Raw genomic sequence first — 20,636 nt, 5'->3', positions numbered from 1 at the left:
AAGATAAAATATTAATGAGAAAATTGAAAGAATAGAGTGTCCCATTCACTCGTGTTGGTCGCAATGTATCATTCTGGGAGACATTGCCTCTGCATGTCTTCCACAATGGCACAATGTTCCTTGGAGAAAGACCTGGAAGGGGGTCCTTTCTCAAGGTCAGGGCCCCCTTCTAGTCTTTCTGGTCCTGGAAGGAGCGCTTCTGACTGGTCTGTGCGCTGCTTCCAGGAAGATCAGGAGATTGCTCGAAGTTCGCGGCAAGTGCATTCCGACACCACAGATGCACTTGCCGCAACATATAATTGCGAGTGTCTGCTGCTTTGGTCAAAAGAAGCAGCAGACACTCGCAATGCGAACCGAATTGTCCCAGAAAGACCTGGAAGGGGGTCCTTTCTCAAGGTCAGGACCCCCTTCTAGTCTTTCTGGTCCTGGAAGGAGCGCTTCTGACTGGTCTGTGCGCTGCTTCCAGGAAGAACATGAGATTGCGCCAATAAGCTCCTATCAACAAATTTTGACTAAAAATATAAAGTATCCTTTTGTGATTTAACGAATAGCTCAATTTTAAAATAGATTTGATTCTAATAATAAATTGAATGAGTTTCGCTTACGTTTAGAATTTAATGATTTATATGATTTTTTCGTTCACAGAAGAGTCATTGATATCCAATATCAAAAAAACAGCAAAAACACACCATAATAAATGATATTGAAGCTAAATATTACATATTTCAACATATCTAAAAAATTATTATAAGATTAGATCTCATGCAATGCCGAGCAGTTTCCTAAAGCATAATTACTTATTTATACAGAATCAATTATATAATATTCACATTGCAAATTATATACATTCTCACGAAGCAGTATGAAATAGACTGTCCGAATTTGAATTCAAATAGAGATCTACTTCAAAAGGATTTCTTACAATATGTAATCTCGATGTTGATCACTGGAATACAAGGGATGCACGTAATTTACAAATTGTTGCAAAAATAGTAGTGCAACAAAAATTTTATTTTTAGCTTGTCACTTGATATATAACAATTGCAAAAACTCAATCAAAAATAGGATTTGAACAACTTTTTAAAATTGTGAGAAAAATTCTATCGGCACATTCTATTCAATTTTAAAGTATTTCTTTCATATTCCAATCGATTATTCAATATTTGCCAATCACAAATTTTAGTTCAAAATTCAAAAAATCACTAATTTTAATTTCAGATGAAATCTCGCAAAAATAACATTGTTTTAACCATATAAATATATATTTTATATATTGTATAGTGATTTTTTAATATTTTTATGAGTAAAATCGAGAGTGAGGAAATGTGGACTACAAAAAACGATAGAAATGAATAGTTTACATGGGAATTCAATACTTACAAGTATTCAATATCACTTTTGTGCTCGAGATTTTGACTCTAGTATACTTCTTTGTGTATCCGAAATAACGGATAAAGAATGAATTCACTTTGAGAAGATGAAAATTTTATTGATGACATAGTGTTCATTACAATAATTTGGAAAAATTTGGATAAATCTGTTATCCACAATTTTAAGGTTTAATCTTACATTTAACGGAATTAATATCTAAATTTTAAACAGATACTTAAATTTTATATAAAATAATCTTGAAAAGTAAGTTAATTTGTAGATGCATTCAAATTATCTTTGAAATCTTTGAATCTGATTTTGTTCCGCCTTTTTTCGTAAATAAGGTTGTAAAATTTAAGTAGATCAAATATCTTAACTGAGAACCCCAATTTATGTCAGATTTTCCGACGATAATCCTTTATATAGAACCTGTAATCAAATATATGCATATGCTGAAGTTGATTAAAATTGCTATTGTTAATATTTTGAATGAACTCAGAAAATATATATTAAATGTGATCAAACATCACTTTTTTATATTGAACTATTATATTCTTAGATCACTTGCAAATAATTATAATCATTCAAGTAATTCAATGTGATTCAAAAATAAAAGTGGCTATCAAATAATGATGATTTGTTTTTACTTTAATTTCTTAATCAGAGCAACTCATGCCTTATATCATCCAAAGCTTGTAGAAAAGGATAGCGGAGATCTCTTTGTAAAGGGCATTTCAGAATCGACTTCTGATTTATTTGAATTTCATGAACAGTCAACAACTATTCAAGATAAAGAAATCAGTCATTCAGGAAGAAATCAGACGTTTTATAAATGCGAAATTACAATTACGGGCCGTACAAAATTTTTAAATAACTTCGCTTTCGGTGCAGGCGTTACATCAGGCTCAGGTGGAGCTCTTAACATATGGGAAAGTATATTTCAAGCACATTCAGATTCACCTGATTACCAAATCATTTTTGAATCTAACAAAGCGTCTGTAGGTGGAGCTATTTGCTCTGTTTCATCCGCAATGTTATTATATAACTCGACATTTACCAGTAATATGGCTTACAAGAATGGTGGCGCTATCTATTTCCAATCGGAATTTAATCCAACAGATGGAAGCTACCTTTCTCCCAAAATTACGCTTATAGGCGGTTGGCTTGAGTTTAGGCAAAATATCGCTTCAGAAGTTGGTAGAGCCATTGCAATTTCATATGCAGTGGAAGTTTACATTGAACTTTCAAATTTCTACAGCAACAAGTGCAGTTTCACAGGTGGAGCAATATCATCTGCTAACTGTGATTCTCTTAAACTCTTCAGAAGCTGGTTTGCTTATAACGTTGTTGATGCATCGACTCCAGAATACCGTTTAACTACAGATACTAAAACTAAATTACGCGGCGAGACCATGAGTAAAGATTACCCCAATAAAGTTAACTCCAATCATGAATTGGGAAGAGGAGGTGTGTGCAATTTACTTCTACTCTGACTCCAGGAAAGGTTCTACACCAACAGGTGCAAAGACTTACGAGATGCGTTCTCTTCGATCATACCACACCTGTTTCTACAAAGACTCAGCAACAACAACCGGATCATCTTTGGGAGGAGGTGCCGGTAATGAAGTTCTTCTTGATGGCTACCTTGAATACGTCACATATGATGACTACATGTACGGAGCTGTCCCAGAAGTAGAAAGAGATGAAGCAATTTCAAAGGTTAAACGTCCTTTGAAAGGAAACTGTTCCGTCAATTCTCTTCAGATGAGAAATACAACAAGAGAACCATGGGGTGTTTGCGAAGTCATTACAACAGATTTACCAGGAATTGGAGATGCTCCTTCAGTTTATAACGAAACAAACATTTCCTACATCGTTGGCACACCTACAGTGAATGGAACAGCAGCTGGAGTTCCAAGTCCAACAAAGTTCGTTTATGATGCAACACCTATTACTAAGGTTCCAGGTCCAACAACAGAAAAGAGGTATCCAACAGCTCAAACACAGCTTGGTCCTTCATTGAAGTCAGGAAAGATATTCCCAGGTTCTTATTCAGTACCTTTGTTTTATCCTAACTTCACAATTACAATTCCTAAGCCAACGCCTCATGAAACAGCTGCTTCTACACCACATAGTACACCTAGACATACATTCTCACCTTCAGCAACTCCTATTATTATCAAAGTTCAAGCAACACTTGAAGCAAAACTTCCTGAAGCCCAAGGAAATTCCTCTACTATAAAAAAGGATAATAAATTAATAGCAATTATCGCTGGTGCTGTCGCTGGTTTAATTGCTCTGATTGCCTTAATTGTATTCTTTACTTATTACTTTATGAGAAAGGATGAAGTAAGTGACGATTCAGCTATCTCACTTAAGGAAGAAACAGTCCTTCATGCAGATGAAATGGCGACAACTGACTTCAAAATTTCACTTAATAATGATTCAATTGTTGCAACAGAAGGCCCTGCTGAGAATTCTAGAGCTGATCCATTCGGAGAAGATTTCATGGAACAAGATATGGTTGAAGACTTCTTCGCACAGAAGGATCTCCGTGAATTTTAACTTCGAATTTTATATTTTTAGTTTAGTTTTATATGAAATGCGATTAAATAATTTATTTTTGTGAATGGTCATTGAAAAAATTGAATAATTTATTTTTTAAATATATGACAACTGAACAAAAGAGAACTATTTTCCCAAAGAAAATGTTCTCTACCACTCATAATGCAATACCTGTTCAGTCTAAGATCGAATCTGCTATTCCATTTTGGACTGCAATTGCAACAAAAAATGAATTATATCATACAGTTTCAGTTTTCATATATTTCATGATGCCTGACAATACAGCAATTTACGAGTGGTTCCGTGTTCAAGAACCTATCTCAAAATTATACGATTTTGTTGCCTATTTTTTGGGTAAAGAGAGAGAATTTGACCTTAAAGTAACAGGTGAAGTTTTAGACAGAAACAATATAATCAATGATATTAAAAAAAATAGAAAATACGGAAATAATCGAAATTCAAGTTGTAAATCGTTAAATTTCACTCGAATTTTAATGTTAAATTTGCTAGCATATACACAGAGCTATGTTTACAATATTTAAATCTACGTTTCAAATGTAATTTTCAATACGATTATCGGTTAGATGAATTAATACTAGTAACTAGTTCTTGTTAATGCACACTTTACTAGTGTCTTACCATTAGTCTCATTAGCTCAGTTAATATTGTTATGAAATCAATTCATCGATTTTTCGTTTTCTTTTCTGCTTCATAATGATAACATCGAATTATCCTAATCTATAATTAGTTAACATTGTACAAAAGATACTTTTTCTTTAATAAATTAATATTTATTTCCTTTATCTATTTTTTTCCCATGCACAATCAATAATATCACAAAAAGTTCTCATATAGTATATGAATTTGAGTAAGACTATCTTACTAAATCAGACGATTTCAATAAATGAAACGTTGAAATAGACTTTCAAGAGCATTTCAATGAGATATACTATATTAGAATTTATAAAAAGTTCTGTGTTATCCTAAAGATGTGTTTTCACATCATAATTCTGCAATAATAAAACATATAAACATATATTTTTTTTAAATATAACAAACAAAACAATACTTTTATTAACTTTCCCATATACTACTTTCAATTTCAGCCCACTTTGAATCAGGAAACAAATTAGTGATATTCATCACAGGAACTGGTAATTTATTAAAGTACGGATGGCGCAGGGCATCGTGGGCACTAATTCTATTTGCTGGGTTTAGTATTAGCATAGATCTCAAAAGATCTTTTGCAGTTTGATCAATATTACTAAATTTCATGTCAAAAGTACTTTGAAATGGTCTATAATTTAACTGTTGGAATGGTATAAGAAAATTACTCTGATATTGAGGCAAATCTGATGGTCTAAAATTCCCCATCACTCGTAAAATCGATTCCATTTGAACGTCACAAAATTCGTTACTATTTTCATTCTTAGCTTTAGAGCGAAACAATATTTCGCCCGTTAATAGCTCCGCAAATATACATCCTGCAGCCCACATATCAACTGCTGTTGTATAGTGTTTGTCATCGAGTAAAAGCTCCGGAGATCTGTACCATATTGTGACTACAAACGTATTTTCCTCTTGATTCTTCCATTCTGCAGTTCTTGATAATCCAAAATCGATTAATTTAAGAATTCCTGGTCGCTCGTATGCTTTCGGCATTATAATTAAATTGGATGGCGTAAGATCACAGTGTATGATTCCATGGCTATGGAGATGATTCAATGCCAGTAATAATTGAAACAGAATTGATTTTGCAACAATTTCTGAAGGAGATCTATTTAAATATTTAGTTTGTAGTTTATATACGTCAATTGCACCAAATTCATAGTTGAAATGAATGCTATAATTCGAATTAATTCCTTGAATTGAAACCTTTTGCGCATGAATAATATGAATATATTTAGGTTCGCTTAGGAGACATATTTCTCGAATTATGACAGATGGAATTGGTTTTTCTGGTTGAATCGGTTTTGATTTTTTTACGGAAATAGCATCACCCTTTTCGTCAATAAATCTGTATGCTTCGCCGTATGTTCCACTTCCTACCAACTTCTCAGATTTTAAATTGCGTACGTTCATCATGAGAGTCGAAAGGAAATATTGGCAAATTTTAGACGAGTTCAAATTTTTCCGAAGCTCGCTCTTATTATAAAAAGATCGTAAAAGTCATTGAGAACTGCAAGGCAAGAAAGCAGTGAATGATTGAAAGCTACCGATTGTTTCCTTCTTCGTTAGTTCGACGAAAATTTCCCATCATTTTAGTCATATGAGTATTATAAGAATTCTTTCTTTAAGGAATGCATATATATCCATAAAATTATTCAAGCATTACGAGTTCATAGTCAGAGCATTTCTTTGATGTATTTGATCATTTACAATTACGAATAATCAATAAGCAAAGTATAAATCGCATCAATAAGAGTATTGAATTAGAATATCATCATGACTATGCAATGCATGGATAATATCAAAATTATTTATCTCATCTGGACATAAATCTAAACTCCAAAATGAGAAAGATCCAAAAGAAGCGAATTTGAGTACTGTATGCAGAATTTATTCCTCGCTCGATATATATATAGAAAGGGAAGAATATATTGTCATGGATATAGAAGTCATACAACTTTTTCAAAAATATATGTACATAATGAAATCATTCTCAAGCAGTTATAATGAAAAGAACAGTATTTTATAGCTTATATTTTCATTATTTGCTCCAACCTTACGATTCGTCGATTCATATACCTGTTTCATGCGCTTTGTCACCATATGTAAATCTCAAAGCGAACTTTTCTATCTCTCCAAATCAAAAATTCACGAGTATGATAGAAAATAAACATTATGCATAATGGTAAGGGTTTCGTTTTGCTAAAATTGTCACTTTTATAGCATATTTGTTTTTGGATGTTTTGCGAAACCAAAAAAAAAAAACTATGATATACAATGTGTGTGTAAAGAAAATACTTTATTTACTAGTTAAAAAATCATTTGGTATTGATCAAGTTATTTTTTCTGGATAAGATATTATATGGATAATTGGATAGAAAATACAATTATATAATCTTGTACCTGGTTTAATTAAGCTAATTGTCATCAGAAACTTGTAATTTTTATGAATTTCAGATTTTCTTTTCATTACTGCTTTTCTTAATAGGTCAAGTTCTTATTTACGTTATAAAGTATGATATTTACAAATATCAAGTTATCATGTTTTTTGAGAAATTATGAGAAACAAACAAAAATGAAAAAGATAGGAATAGCAATGAATAGTGATGTGGGTATAGAAAATGTAAGAGATATGAATGCAAAGCAATCAGTATTTAGGATATTGACCATAGATTTCGAAAAAAAAATGCTGCATATTGAGCGAAAACTATGATTATATTATAAGGCTGTCATTTAAAGCATAATGAAACTATTCCCTTTTCATTTTAATCGAATAAGATAGTAAAGATTTTTGAATTAGCTAGAAACTGATGAGATGTTTTCACAAATCAGATTTTTAATCTCTATAATGCATAATTCACTCAATATCTCAATTTTGATATTGCGAGATATTTTTGCTATCGGTTTCGCAATTTTGACACAATAGCAAGAGGGTTCTATAAGCATTATTATCAACGTAGAATCTGAATATCATATCAGAAAATGTCGCAAATCTGACATTTACCCGACCAAATAGCAAAAATAATTGAATACTTTTCGCCAAAACTTTAAAAATCGATAAAAATATGAAATATAGATATTAAAGAGACTTTTTATATAATATTCATAAAGATTTTCCAAAAATATGATACCGCAAAATTAAAAAAGTGACGTCTTGAGTGGAGTCAAATGTCGAAATTGCTAGCTAAATGTTTTTTTAGCGAAATTGCGTATTGTACGTTTTTTTCGCAAAACGAAACCCTTAATAATGGTAATTAAAAATCTTATAGTCTATCATTTCCTAAGATAATGGTTAAATAAGAGTTCTTATTAAATGAAAATTGACCGAATATGAACTCATTATTTTAATAAAATCCATGTTCCTTGCCGAGGGAATTCATATGCAGCATACATGAAGCGTACTCTGCGTCCCCCGCTTCATGGCATAATTAAATTTGATATTTAAAAATTGAATAAAAATTGAATACTTTGTAGGGTGATTAACCTTATCAATTTTTAAAATAACCGTTTCTTCCTTCTCAAATTTAATAATGATTGTTGATAATTTATATCATATGAAAGTAATGAACAAAAATGAAGCTGAACCAGGCCATCATCATACACATTCAGAACATAACGAAAGCGATACAACGGTTGGCCTACTAGAACCAGAGAACTGCGAACAATTTTTACAGGTCGCCGAAAAAAATAATCATTTTCATGTTCATGACCACGACCATCACCATGATCATGATCACGACCATAACCACGCTGCTGAGGGTGTAACATGGCGCTTAATTCTTATGATTAGCTTGACTGGTATATTTTTCTTTGCTGAATTAATCACTGGAATTATAACCAAATCATTATCACTTCAGTCTGATGCTTGGCATATGCTTTCAGATGAGATGTCGCTAATTATCGGTCTTGTTGCTCACGAAAAAGCAAAGAAACCTCCAACAAAGAAATATACTTTCAGTCTTGCACGTGCTGAAGTTATTGGAGGATTCACAAACGCTATTTTCTTGCTTGCTGTTTGCATGACAATTCTATTTGAAGCAATCGAAAGATTTATTAAAGTAGAAGAAATCGTCGAACCCAAAGCATTCTTAATCGTCGGTATCCTCGGCCTTCTCGTTAACGCTATCGGCATTTTCATTTTCCATGATCACCATCATTCGGATAATATTCAAGGAATATTTTTACATATCATTGGCGATCTTCTTGGATCAGTCGCTGTAGTTATTTCAGCTGCTGTTTGCCAATGGACTACATGGAATGGACGTTTCTATTTAGATCCTGCTTGTTCAATCTTTATCTTCATCATTTTAGTTTATGGATCTCAAGGATTATTACGTCGCACAGGTAGCATACTTCTTGAATCATGTCCTGAGTACATTGATGTCGAATTAATTAAAGCAGACTTGATGAAGATTGAAGGTATAGTTGCTGTTCATGAACTCCATGTTTGGGAGCTTTGCAAAGAAATATACTTAGCTCTACTTCATGTTGTTGTCGATTCTAAAGAAAGAAACAAGAAAGTTCTTGAACAATGCCATAATATTATGATCTCCCATGGTGTTTATTCAACAACAGTACAAATAGAATTCGTAGATGACTTCCCTCAAGGCACTGATAGCGTTGGTTCCTGCTTCTACGCAACATCTTTTGGAAGTGATAAAAGAATCTTCCAAACTCCTCCAGTTTACCAACATTCAATCGGTTGCCCACATGTGAACCTTCCTGGCCATGAACACGACCACGATCACGATGATCACGACCATGCACACTTGCACAGCCACAGCCATGATCATTTGCATAACGAAATGCAAGGTAATCTTCGGACACCTCTTAACGAATAAGAAATGTTATTGTTTTGCATATTAAATATTTTGTTTACTAGTTAATTATTTTTTTGGCTTTCATTATAAGAGAGAACATCATTACGATAGATATAGAAATTAATTTGCCCATCAAACATACCTTTATACCATTTGCATTTTTCAAAATTTAGAATTTCCATCAAAAATCTAGTCAAATAGGAGAATTTGACTCCAATAACAAGTTTTCGGAACGTATCTCATTATTGCAAATCTTTCAATTGCTGATAAGAGAATATTTGAATAAATTTTTATAAAAACACGTTAGCAATTTCAAAATTTCTATTTAAAATTTGCTGAATTCAATTTATTTTAAGTTCTGCATATGTAACCGAATATTTTCACTCGAATTTATGAATTGAATTGATAATGCTATTTTATAAATGTATTGTAGATCTGCGTTTAATTAATATTATTCCATTAAATCATTTTCATTAATGAATTGAAAGAGAGGAAAAAATTTAGACAAATTTAATTCAAAAGTCGTTCTCAAAAAGTTTAAAAATTTATCCTACTAATTAGGATTTATGGTTGTTTTCTGTATGCAGTTCAATAATATTTAGGTTCATTTAAATATCAGTCGCCACAATTTTTGTGTTGAATTTTAACGATATCAATAAAAAGTAGTATAATTATGTTTGATTCTTTATCCTTGAGTTCTCCAAGTTTGCGTATAAGCAATTTGGATGATCCTGATTTTGTCAATAGGCAATGTTTCCCTGTAATTGCTCAGCCAATTCGCAACGAGGACTTTTCTATTGACTTTATCAACGTACAACTCATACCAGAGATCAAAAATATTATCAAGCAAGACAAAAAGAACAAGTTTGAAACACTTCCAACATTAATTCGTTTAATTCTCGATAATTTTCCGGAAGATGGATCTTCGATCATCAGGAATGAAATCTTCTCTACAATCCAATCAACAATAAAATTTGGCGGTCCAAGAAAGGCCTCTGATTTAACCGAATTAGCCGTTGAAATTGCTTCTTCTATTCCGAAATACTACCGAGATGATATCATTTGCGAAATCATTTCTCACTTATATCAAGACGAAGATCAGAATACACGCAAGTTAGCAGTTCATTTGATATCAATTGTTCGCGATTTCTGGCGCGTACAACAATATTTTAAATTATTAGCTCGAGATAAGTCATCAGTTGTCAGAGGCACAGTTCTTACAATCCTTCCAAATTGCATGATTGACGATGATTCAATGAGAAATATTCTTATCCAGGCTGCAAACGATACACATCCAGGCGTAAGACAAGTTGCAGCGACCGTCATTGCAAAGGCATCACCACCTCTCTTAGATGAATACAAGAAACTACTTTCTAGCTCTATAACTGTTAGATACGCTTTTCCATCTTTACCGGAAATTGTAATGGCCACATCGTTTTCTCAGATCATCGACGCGTTCTTTGAAGCTATTAAGATCGATAGAAACGATGCTGCCGTTGCTTTACTCGAAACAGCAAGCAAAGCCGATATCAAATCAGAAGAACCACTTTACTTAAGAGCTGCATCAGAATTAGTTTCATTTACTCCATTCGCATGGAGATTGTATTCATTTGCACAGAATTTTACTAACCAAAGTGACTTTATCGAATTATTAGATCCATCTAACATTCCAGATTGGAGAACCAGATACGCCCTCCTCAAACAATGCGAGGAATTCATTCCATTTCTCGGAAACCAATTAGTCAGACTCGCAGAAATTTATTCCGAAGATCAAACAGCAATTATCAGGAATGAAAGCGCAAATCTTTGGGCCATGTTGGTCAACTCTGATAATTCATTGATCAAATGCATGGAAGAGAGACTTATGCGTGGATCTTGGCATAAGAGACTTGTTTTATGCAAAGTCATCAAGCAAGTCGGTATTTCCATCTTTTCTAATGAGCTTGTGAACAAGCTTAAGAACGATGAGATATGCAACGTGAGAGATTGCATCAATTTATAATTTTTTAATTGTTTTTTATTTTTCTTGTTTGTAAATTTATTTGTTTATATAATCGTTTTGATTTTTTCACATATACAAGCCATGTTATCGTAACAATAAGAATAAAATTATCTAAATTTCAATCTTATCTCTCTTCAATGGCTAGAGAATTGTTTGTATTTGCTTAACATCATGTGGAACTTCTTGGCTCATTGAATACTCAATAAAATATAATTAATTTCAAATGAGATATCAATTCGCATATCAATCTGATGTATGAAAAAGTTATTAATAATTTGACAAATCATTACAAAACATTTATTCATATGCTTTTGTAATTATAAGATCATCCCTTGATAACGCCCATTGGAACGAGGCGTGCAACCTTGTGTGAGATACCAACTGTCTCGCATGCATCGATAACCTGCTCGATGTCCTTGTATGCGTCTGGAGACTCATCCTGAATTGTTTGCTTGTCTGCTGCCTTGAGGAAGACACCATGTGAAGCAAGATCATTCTGTACATTCTCGAGAGGAATTGTCTTGAGTGCCTTTGAACGAGACATGAGACGTCCTGCACCGTGGCATGTTGATCCGAATGCACACTTCATTGACTCATCTGTTCCGACGAGAACATATGATGCTGTTCCCATTGATCCACCAATGAGGATTGGCTGGCCGATCGAGCGGTACTTCTCTGAGATCTCCTGGCGGCCTGGACCAAATGCACGTGTGGCACCCTTACGGTGGACGATGTACTCCTTCTCAACACCGTCGATGTTGTGCTTCTCGACCTTTGCGATGTTGTGTGCAACGTCATAGACGAGATGTGTCTCTAATTTGCGGTCCTTGAAGACATCAGAAAATGCGCGGCGAACGTTGTGCATGATTACCTGACGGTTGCACCAAACGAAGTTTGCAGCTGCGTACATTGCACGCAAGTACTTCTGGCCTTCCTCAGAGTGGAAAGATGGTGCAGCAAGCTGCTTGTCTGGGAGTGATTCCTTGACAAACTTCTCTGAGCATACTTTCATGTTCTCATCTGCAACCTGGTGACCTAAGCCACGAGATCCTGTGTGGATCATGACAACAACTTGTCCCTCGTGAAGATCCATCACGCGTGCTTTCTCCTCATCGAGGATCTTGTCGACACGCTGAACTTCGATGTAGTGGTTTCCTGCACCAACCGTGCCAAGCTGTCCCTTACCACGTGCAATTGTGCGGTCTGAGATCAAAGATGGATCAGCACCCTTGAGACAACCATTCTCTTCACAGTTGTCGATATCCTCTTGAACTGCGAAACCATTCTCAAGTGCCCAGCCAGCACCCTTTAACATTACATCACGAAGATGGTCACGATCGCAGACGCCATCGAGCTTGCCACCAACGCCAACTGGGATGTACTCGTAGAGCTTCTCAACGAGTTCCTTCTTGACTGGCTCGACCTCTTCCCATGTTAAGTTTGTTGTCATCAAGCGGACACCACAGTTGATATCGTAGCCAACACCACCTGGAGAGATGAATGCATCTGGATCTGTTGTATCGAATGCTGCAACGCCACCAATTGAGAAACCATAACCAGAGTGCATATCTAGCATACCGAATGAGCCCTTTGTGATACCTGGAAGTGTAGCAACAAATGAAATCTGTAAGATTGATGGGAGACCCTGGTTACGGTTCGACATCCAGTTCTGAAGTTCATCGAATGCGTACTTTGCCATTTCGGGTGTTGAGTAGAAATAACCTGGAACCTTCATGTTTGGAACGAAACCAATTGGAATCTCGTAAACGCAAGGCTTGATTTCCTTGATAAGAGATGGATCTATAGCGAGATGCTGAAGATCGAACGACATTATTAAAATTGAAATTTTTATTTTGAAATTTTATTCTGCCGCATAAGTATTCAAAAAAATTTCAAAAGGTAAAAATTCCAGAACAATTTTCAAGATTGAGAGAACGATGAAAAAAGACTCACATCTTATGAATAGTTTACAAATATCATAATATTTTCGAAAAATTTTGTTCAATGTAAACTTTTCATTTTCTTTATACAGCATTTCGTGCAACATTAAATTTAAAATAGTTTCAGTATTTGGCGAAAAATTGAAACTAAAATTTTGGTAAAATTTCATTCAAAATTTCAATGTAAAAACTATTTTCATACAATCAAAAGAAATACAATATTATATAAATTATTAAAAATTAAATATTTACATTTTCTTTGGATGAAATTTTGAATTTATGTTTTTGGATCAACATTTACGAATTCAACAGTTTTTGGTGATTCCTGTTTTGAAGGTTCTTGATTTTGTTCTTTCGGAGGTTCTTGGTCTTGTTGCTTAGGAGTTTCAGGGGTTTGTTGTTTTGGAGTTTCTGGTGTTTGCTTTGGTGCCTGGTTTTGCTTTGGAGAAGGAGGTGGAGGTGCATCATCATCTGAAGAGTTCTTTTCTTCAGAAACTTCTTCGATATCATTTGTCATTTGGATGCAAGTTTCTTTAGATCTCACAACATCCAAAAGTTTCTCAATCATCATATATTCTTTATCATAAGCTTCTACAAGTTTAAAGGCTTCGATAGCGATGATGTATTGGTACAAAACTTCAGGATGTCTCATTCTTTCTATCCACAAACCTTCATATGAATTGAGAACTCTTTCTCTCAAAACTTCACCAAATGTGAAAATGATCAAAATATAGATACCAATTATAGATGTTGCCATAACTCCTGATGAGAATACCTCACTAGCAGCAGGAACTTCTGATGAATACAACATGACTCTAATTGTTGGTGTTGCCAACAAAGAAGATGCTGATTCTCTATGAACAAAAGCAAATTTTCCTCTTGCTGTGAATTCCATACCGTAAATCTGGCTTTCAGATTTAGTTGGCATTATTGGATATGAATAGAAAGTCATCAACAAAACAGGCAATGAGAAATTGAACATGACAGTTCCGTTGTGAGAAAGATAGTTCTCATACAACATTGTCTTGTTTTGAAGTGACAATGTCTCATTAAACAACTGATATTGTTGTACAACATTTGGTGAAAATGAATTTGTTGTTCCTTTCAAGAAATTCAAGTTCAATGTATAAACAATCTCATAATCATTTGACTTGAAAATCGTGTCAATTGTTTCATTAGGAAGTTCAGGAACTAACTGACTTTCAAGCGGGAAATCTATGATATACATATTATCTGTTGGAATCGCTCTCAAATAATCGAATTCATCTGAATCCTTAATTAATTCATTCTGTTGTGCTGTTGTCATCGGCATAATGTGGGCGTAGCTCTTGTAAAGATATCCTGTTGAGCTCAATCCACATTCAAGAGATGCTGAATAAATTGGATTTGGTTCTGTGCTGATCTTAGATTTGATCAAGAAGAACATTGGACCAAACAAAACAATGATGATTAACAAGATAAAGATTGTTCCTATTAAACCACTTCTTTGGTGTTTGAGTTCTTCTTCTTTATGTCTGTGATTGTAGACCATTTGGTTCTCCAAATAAATCTTCAATTCGCTCATAACAAAGAACTTTCTGTATGAAACATAAGTTGTTTTTGACATCCAAACCAACAACGTATAGATTTCATAGATGAAAGGAACAATTCTAATTACATTGTTCATTGCCAATATCTTTGATCCGTTCTTCTTTATGTCTGGGAATGAGAAGTTTGCGAATAACTTTCCGCAATAAGTATCATGGAAAACAATCAAAATCGAAACAAATTTAATAAACATGTAGAATTCCAATGAACTTATTCTATTAACGCAAACAATGAAATAGAAGAACAAAATACAAAGCAATTGGATAATGTTAAATATGAAGATTCCAAGGAAGTTGTTTGATATTCTCAAGAAATAATAAATCAAAACGAAAATTGTTGAGAAAATCAGAGAGAAAATCGCTTTCAAGCTGATTCCATCCTTTGAGAAATCTAAAAGAACTGCTGTTGATCTTGGTTTCGTTGTCCAATCATCAATACCAAACAACATAATTACAAATGCAATGATATCAATGATAATAACCAAAATATACTGCGTTGATGGGAAGATACGAATGGAATTAGCATTTTGCTTGATTTGTTCCCAAACAGTTCCTGTTTGTTTGGAACTTAGACCTAAAACTTTGTCTGGATTATCAAAGTTGTAGAAATATTTATCAGGGAAACCATCGAGTTTGTTATCTCCTCCAAATACAGTTTCTGTGTAATGATGAGGAGAGAAAACCAATGCATTCCTTAGTTTGTCAACGATGTACCAGTTTGCAATGAGGAAAACAAAGATTTCGACGTTTGAATCTGTATTTGGATTTGCTCCAAATAAAGCAATAACGTTTACACTTGCTGTTCCTGCTGCAACTGAATCCATGTAATTATTGATAACGTTGGCTACGACTTCTACAGTACAAATAGCTCTGACAAGCATCATCAACATGATGAAAAGATAGAACAATCTAAGGATGTTTGGTTTCGCGTAAAGATTTGTTCCTGCAAAGAAAACAAAGCAATAAACTAAATTGATGAATGACCAAATGTTTTCTCTTATGAACAAATGAATGACGCAAATCAACAACAACAAAGGTAAACTCAAGTTCCTTACAACAAGGCCTAAATACCTCATTGAATGCTCAAACAATCTTTCGTCTTTCAGCTCTGGGAATCCACATAAATCGCCAAGTGAACTGATCTGATAGAAAATTGAAGGAGGAAGTTTCTTCATGAAGTTTTGTTCAGCAGGACTCAATGTGAATGATCCACTAATTCTCATGACACTTGCGTATCTTCTGAGAATGGAATGTATTGAGTTCAATGTGAGAACATTAATACCTGCTTCTGAATTGATTGGACAAATATTGATGACTAATAACAAAAGTTTTCTTAAAATTGGTTTCAAAACTTTGTCTTTGAAATCTTGAATTAAATCATAAAGGATTTCCTTCAATGGTTTCTTCTTTTCACTTTCATCTTCTTCGTAATCTTCTTCACTATTATCCAACAAAGCTTGTTTCTTCTTTTTGGCTTCTTCTTCCTTTTGTTGTTTCTTTTGTTCTATTTTCGCTTTTTCTGCCAAATTTGGTGTTGACATACTTGGCAACAAATTAAAGACAGATCTAGACATATTTGATGTACTTTCTGCAATTGTGAATATGTCATCGATCTTCTTGTGTTGCAAGTTCTCAACAATCTCTTGGTTGAGTCTGTTAATTACCTTTAATTGTCTTGTTCTGATGAATCTATACGCCAATCTTTGGATTCCATCTTTTCTGCAAGTCTGGAACATTGGCGTTTCCATGACGTGGATAATAAGAGACTCCAAAGCGAATAAGATGATCCACCAGACTTCACTACTCGATGATGCTCTGAATGGTAAATCGAAGAGAGAACTAATCCATTTACCCATTCCGAGAGAAGTGAAGTAAGGACATCTTGAAATCCATCTTGCGAGAATTACAAGGAAAATACCCCACAAGTGGATAGAAATTGTCTTGTGTGAATCGAACTCGAAAAGAAGAGTTGCGAAGAACAAAGTATTGACTAACAAGAAGAAGAAAATACCATCAACTGTTGGTATGAAGATGGAAACAGAAATAGCAATTGCTTCGATGATTTCGAAGATATTTGCACAAATAAACAAAACAATTTGTTTGATTGTTTCTGGTAATTCATCGAAAGCAATATCATATGAAATAGCTAATTCTCTAAACTGCAAATAGAATGTCAAAACGAAAGCTGTGACCATATTTGTCAACAAAGCAGGAATTTCAATATTTGTCAATGAGAAGAATTCCAACCATCTTGTTGGCAATCCTGTGAAATAATAAGGAGATTTAGGCAATCCGAGCCAAACTAAATATTGGAACATGAAACAACAGTTGAAGAGGAATGTGATCAACAATGCACCGCGTTTAAGAACTTGTGGTTTGAACTGGACAATGTTCAAAATGATGTAAGAGAACAAACCGAAAATTGTTGGATTATAAAGTGTTGAAATACACAAAGAAATGTTGACAAAAACAGGTAACCAGTTATGAAGCATTGAATAGAAAGCTCTGTATAATCTCATGCCCAAACACTTGTCGAATTTCGGATCTGTTGGTTCAGGATGTTCAGCAATGATATTCAAAATTGATACGAAAATGAATAACAATTGCCAAGTCATTGATGCATTTCTATTTGCAATTGTGTATTCACCATTAACGAAATACAAACCAACATATTCAAGTATTGTTCTGTGTTTCTCGATATAATTAGGGAATATTTCGAAGAACATTTCAACAAACAAGAAAACTAAGTTAAACAAAAGCTGGTATTTAACCATCTTATTGAATAATCTTGCAACTTTTGAACCTAACAAGAAGAAAACAGAAATAAGGAGTTTGATAACTGTTGGATAATCATTTGCAATGGAGAAGAAGAACATGAAAATCCATGAGATATAGAAATAGAATGATCTAAGAGCTGCTTTAATTTCTTCTAATATACCATGCGCGTAAATTCCTTTCTTATTATATCCTGTAACAAAGTTTCTGTATGTCAAAGAAATGGTGAATTGTGTAACAGCCAACAAAACTGATTCGCTTCCAGGGGATGTTGGTGTTGAAATATCAATGATGTTCGATGGAATCAAGGCGCAAAGGAAGTTCCTTGTTTGTGGATATTCGGATAACATAAGTAAACCTTGATGCAAGGAGACACAAAAACCGGAAACCATGATTGCAACTTTGAGGAGTTGTACTTTGTTCAAAACTTGGCAATAGAAGATCCATACACCTGCAACTAAGTATGCCAATGAAAAGACATTGAATTTGAACAAATAAAGATACAACATATGTAATAAACATAAGAACCAGAAAACTAATGTGGCTCCTGTAGGTGGTAATGAGAAAATTGGATCGGACATGTTAGTACATATAACAGTAAGGAAGAGAATAACCATGTATGGCCATAAATAGCCGGCTAATGTGTAGCCAGATGGAACTGCAAGTCCTGTCTTGCGAAGGAAGTCATCAATGTTATGGAAATCGAGTCCATTGGCTTCAAAGAATGTAGCAGTGATGATAGTGATGCCAATGAAGAACTTAATGAACTCAAAGATGATACGATAATAAATACCAAGAACGGAAATGCACAAAGCAATGAGCCAAACAATGTGGTAGATAATCTGGTTCTCGGCATAACCGTATGTAAGCGCTAAAATGATGATAGCGGCTGCTGTGAAATATTTGAAGATGAAAACAACGATTAACTTGATCCATTTGAAGCAAAGCTTGATGCCCTTGACAATCAAAAACTCCTTCTTCTCTTCTTTTGGCTTTTCAACGACATCTGGCAAATTATTGTAATTTTCTTGTTCGTTTTCTTCTTGGTCGTCCTTGTAGTGGATGATACGGCCAATTTGAGCAAGGATGGCTGCAAGGAAGAAGCCAAGAAGAGTGTATGTGAAGTTATCCTTGAAATGATAAAGACCAACTTCATTAAGCCTAATTAAAGTCTTCGGGGCGATCTTAGACTCTGGATATAAGTCTGCCAGTGTAACGTAAATGCAGGAAAATGAAAAGTTGTGAATAAGTGAAATAACTCTGAAGAAAACTTTCTTTGCAGTGTTAAGATTGAAGAAAGCTGTAATGTATACGATGATAATCCATAAAACAGAGATATAACATGGATAGAAAACTGCATATACTAAAACGCCGACGAATGAAAATACGAGGACAAAATCTGATGCTGATGTAAGGAAGGCTGGGATCTTTGGAGCCTTTCCTGCACGGTTAAAGGCAAAACAAAGCTGCGTAGAAAGCCAAATTTGAATAATATTCACGGAAAGCACAAGGTAATCGTATTTTCTGTTAGCGAGCATGACGAATTTAATTTGATTTGCTATGGAGTAGATCTTACCGATATTTGATACTTGATAGAACAAATACATTGAATATAAGATTGAATACCCGTAAACGACATACTGCATGATATGGGGTACGCATGGACGACCAATGATACCCATAGTAATTGAAATATATACGAAATACAAAAGCAGTGGCATGAAAAGATAAGATGTGTTTGATGCACCAGCATAAGCAAGGCAGAAACACCAAATGAAGTCAGCAGAGAATATCCATCCCATTGAAGCGAAGAACATCTCTCTTAATCTGATCATTTGCTCAGGCTTTGTCTTAGAAATGAAAACAACGGCAACTAATTCAAGGAAAATTGCGATTGATGAGACAACAATTGTGAGTAATGGGCTCTTAACAACTGTATTATTGAAATCTAAGCCTAAATAAATAAGAGCCTTGTTAGTCAGTCTATCGGAGCGATATCCAAGGGTAGCTGCGCAAGCGAGAAGTATAATATTATATACGAGTTCAATGGAGAGGATTACCTTGTGACCAGTAATACTCTTTTTTGTTAAATTTGTAATAATAACATTCACGATTAAGATAATAATATTAAGTAAGCCCATAATGGACTGAGTACTGATTGAGTTGATCAGGTAGCATATAGGAAGAATAAGTTCTAGTAAAACGATTGTCATAATCGGGAAAATGATATGATCTTTCTTCTTTTTCCTAGGCATAGGAATATTTGCGTACGATTTAGTGGTTGGTAGCTTATCTGGATCAACTACTTCGTCGCCTGAAGCTGTGGTTGTTGATGGTTCACTGGAGAGCTCGTACTCAGAGTCCTCCATTTTATTTAACTTTTTTTATATTGTTACTTTTAAAAGTCAATAGGTTACCAATATAAAATCAATATAGGTGATCTCCACTTTCCCTTTCTAAAATTGAATTGGTTCTCAAATTGAAGGCTACATTATTCTATTGTTTGATATTTCAACCGATTGAGAATAAGAAATATATTTAAAGGATTTGTTTTTGAATTTGTTTTGTGCGCGGACATGATTGGACTTTGAGGAATAAACTTTGGCCACGTAAAAAACCATATGGAATCAATAAGATGTAAATATTGTTTACAGTTTATATTTCATATTTTATGGGTTTTTAACTTCCTTAAATTGTGTCGTATAAACCTCTCAAAAGTGACGATAAATGAATTGGGTATCGCAATATAAATAAAATTGAGTTTAGTCTTAAGATCATCATAAAATTGGCTATTACAAAGATTTAAACTGCAGAATATTGCTCATCGAAGAATAATGTCTAGTTGTGATGGATTATTGGTCTTCTAACTTAATTATTTTACCTTCAAAACCATTTCGATAATGTCATG

The 20,636-nt window shown here is 34.0% G+C and overlaps 6 protein-coding genes and 1 pseudogene across 7 annotated transcripts; 4 read left to right on the top strand and 3 right to left on the bottom strand.

Moving 5' to 3' along the window:
* The first annotated feature begins 1,994 nt into the window (after nt 1-1,994).
* On the top strand, nt 1,995-3,999 carry TVAGG3_0969270 (annotated as a pseudogene). Its single transcript has one exon — nt 2,004-3,936. A coding segment is annotated over exon 1 (1,933 nt).
* A 41-nt stretch (nt 4,000-4,040) lies between these two features.
* On the top strand, nt 4,041-4,413 carry TVAGG3_0969260 (uncharacterized protein; the record flags this gene model as incomplete). The annotated part of the gene is made up of 1 exon (XM_001300192.2): nt 4,041-4,413. A coding segment is annotated over one exon (373 nt), but the record flags the coding sequence as incomplete, so codon positions are not given.
* Nucleotides 4,414-4,844: 431 nt separating this feature from the next.
* On the bottom strand, nt 4,845-6,037 carry TVAGG3_0969250 (RNA polymerase II CTD heptapeptide repeat kinase protein; the record flags this gene model as incomplete). Its single annotated transcript, XM_001300193.2, has 1 exon — nt 5,011-6,018. One exon carries the CDS (start codon nt 6,016-6,018, stop codon nt 5,011-5,013), a length of 1,008 nt encoding a protein of 335 aa, XP_001300194.2.
* A 2,098-nt stretch (nt 6,038-8,135) lies between these two features.
* Nucleotides 8,136-9,691, top strand: TVAGG3_0969240 (regulation of zinc ion transport; the record flags this gene model as incomplete). Its single annotated transcript, XM_001300194.1, has 1 exon — nt 8,136-9,446. The coding sequence occupies one exon, from the start codon at nt 8,136-8,138 to the stop codon at nt 9,444-9,446; it is 1,311 nt and encodes a 436-aa protein (XP_001300195.1).
* A 407-nt stretch (nt 9,692-10,098) lies between these two features.
* TVAGG3_0969230 (uncharacterized protein) lies at nt 10,099-11,477 on the top strand (the record flags this gene model as incomplete). Its single annotated transcript, XM_001300195.2, has 1 exon — nt 10,099-11,427. The coding sequence occupies one exon, from the start codon at nt 10,099-10,101 to the stop codon at nt 11,425-11,427; it is 1,329 nt and encodes a 442-aa protein (XP_001300196.2).
* Nucleotides 11,478-11,752: 275 nt separating this feature from the next.
* TVAGG3_0969220 (RNA ligase (ATP) protein) lies at nt 11,753-13,258 on the bottom strand (the record flags this gene model as incomplete). Its single annotated transcript, XM_051253632.1, has 1 exon — nt 11,753-13,258. The coding sequence occupies one exon, from the start codon at nt 13,256-13,258 to the stop codon at nt 11,753-11,755; it is 1,506 nt and encodes a 501-aa protein (XP_051079206.1).
* A 304-nt stretch (nt 13,259-13,562) lies between these two features.
* On the bottom strand, nt 13,563-20,097 carry TVAGG3_0969210 (Piezo-type mechanosensitive ion channel component family; the record flags this gene model as incomplete). Its single annotated transcript, XM_001305123.2, has 1 exon — nt 18,264-20,097. A coding segment is annotated over one exon (1,834 nt), but the record flags the coding sequence as incomplete, so codon positions are not given.
* Between the last annotated feature and the right edge of the window lie 539 nt (nt 20,098-20,636).

This window comes from Trichomonas vaginalis, chromosome I (assembly GCF_026262505.1).
Source record: "Trichomonas vaginalis G3 chromosome I, whole genome shotgun sequence".
Lineage (NCBI taxonomy): Eukaryota > Parabasalia > Trichomonadida > Trichomonadidae > Trichomonas > Trichomonas vaginalis.
This window is presented reverse-complemented; position numbering and strand designations above follow the sequence as displayed.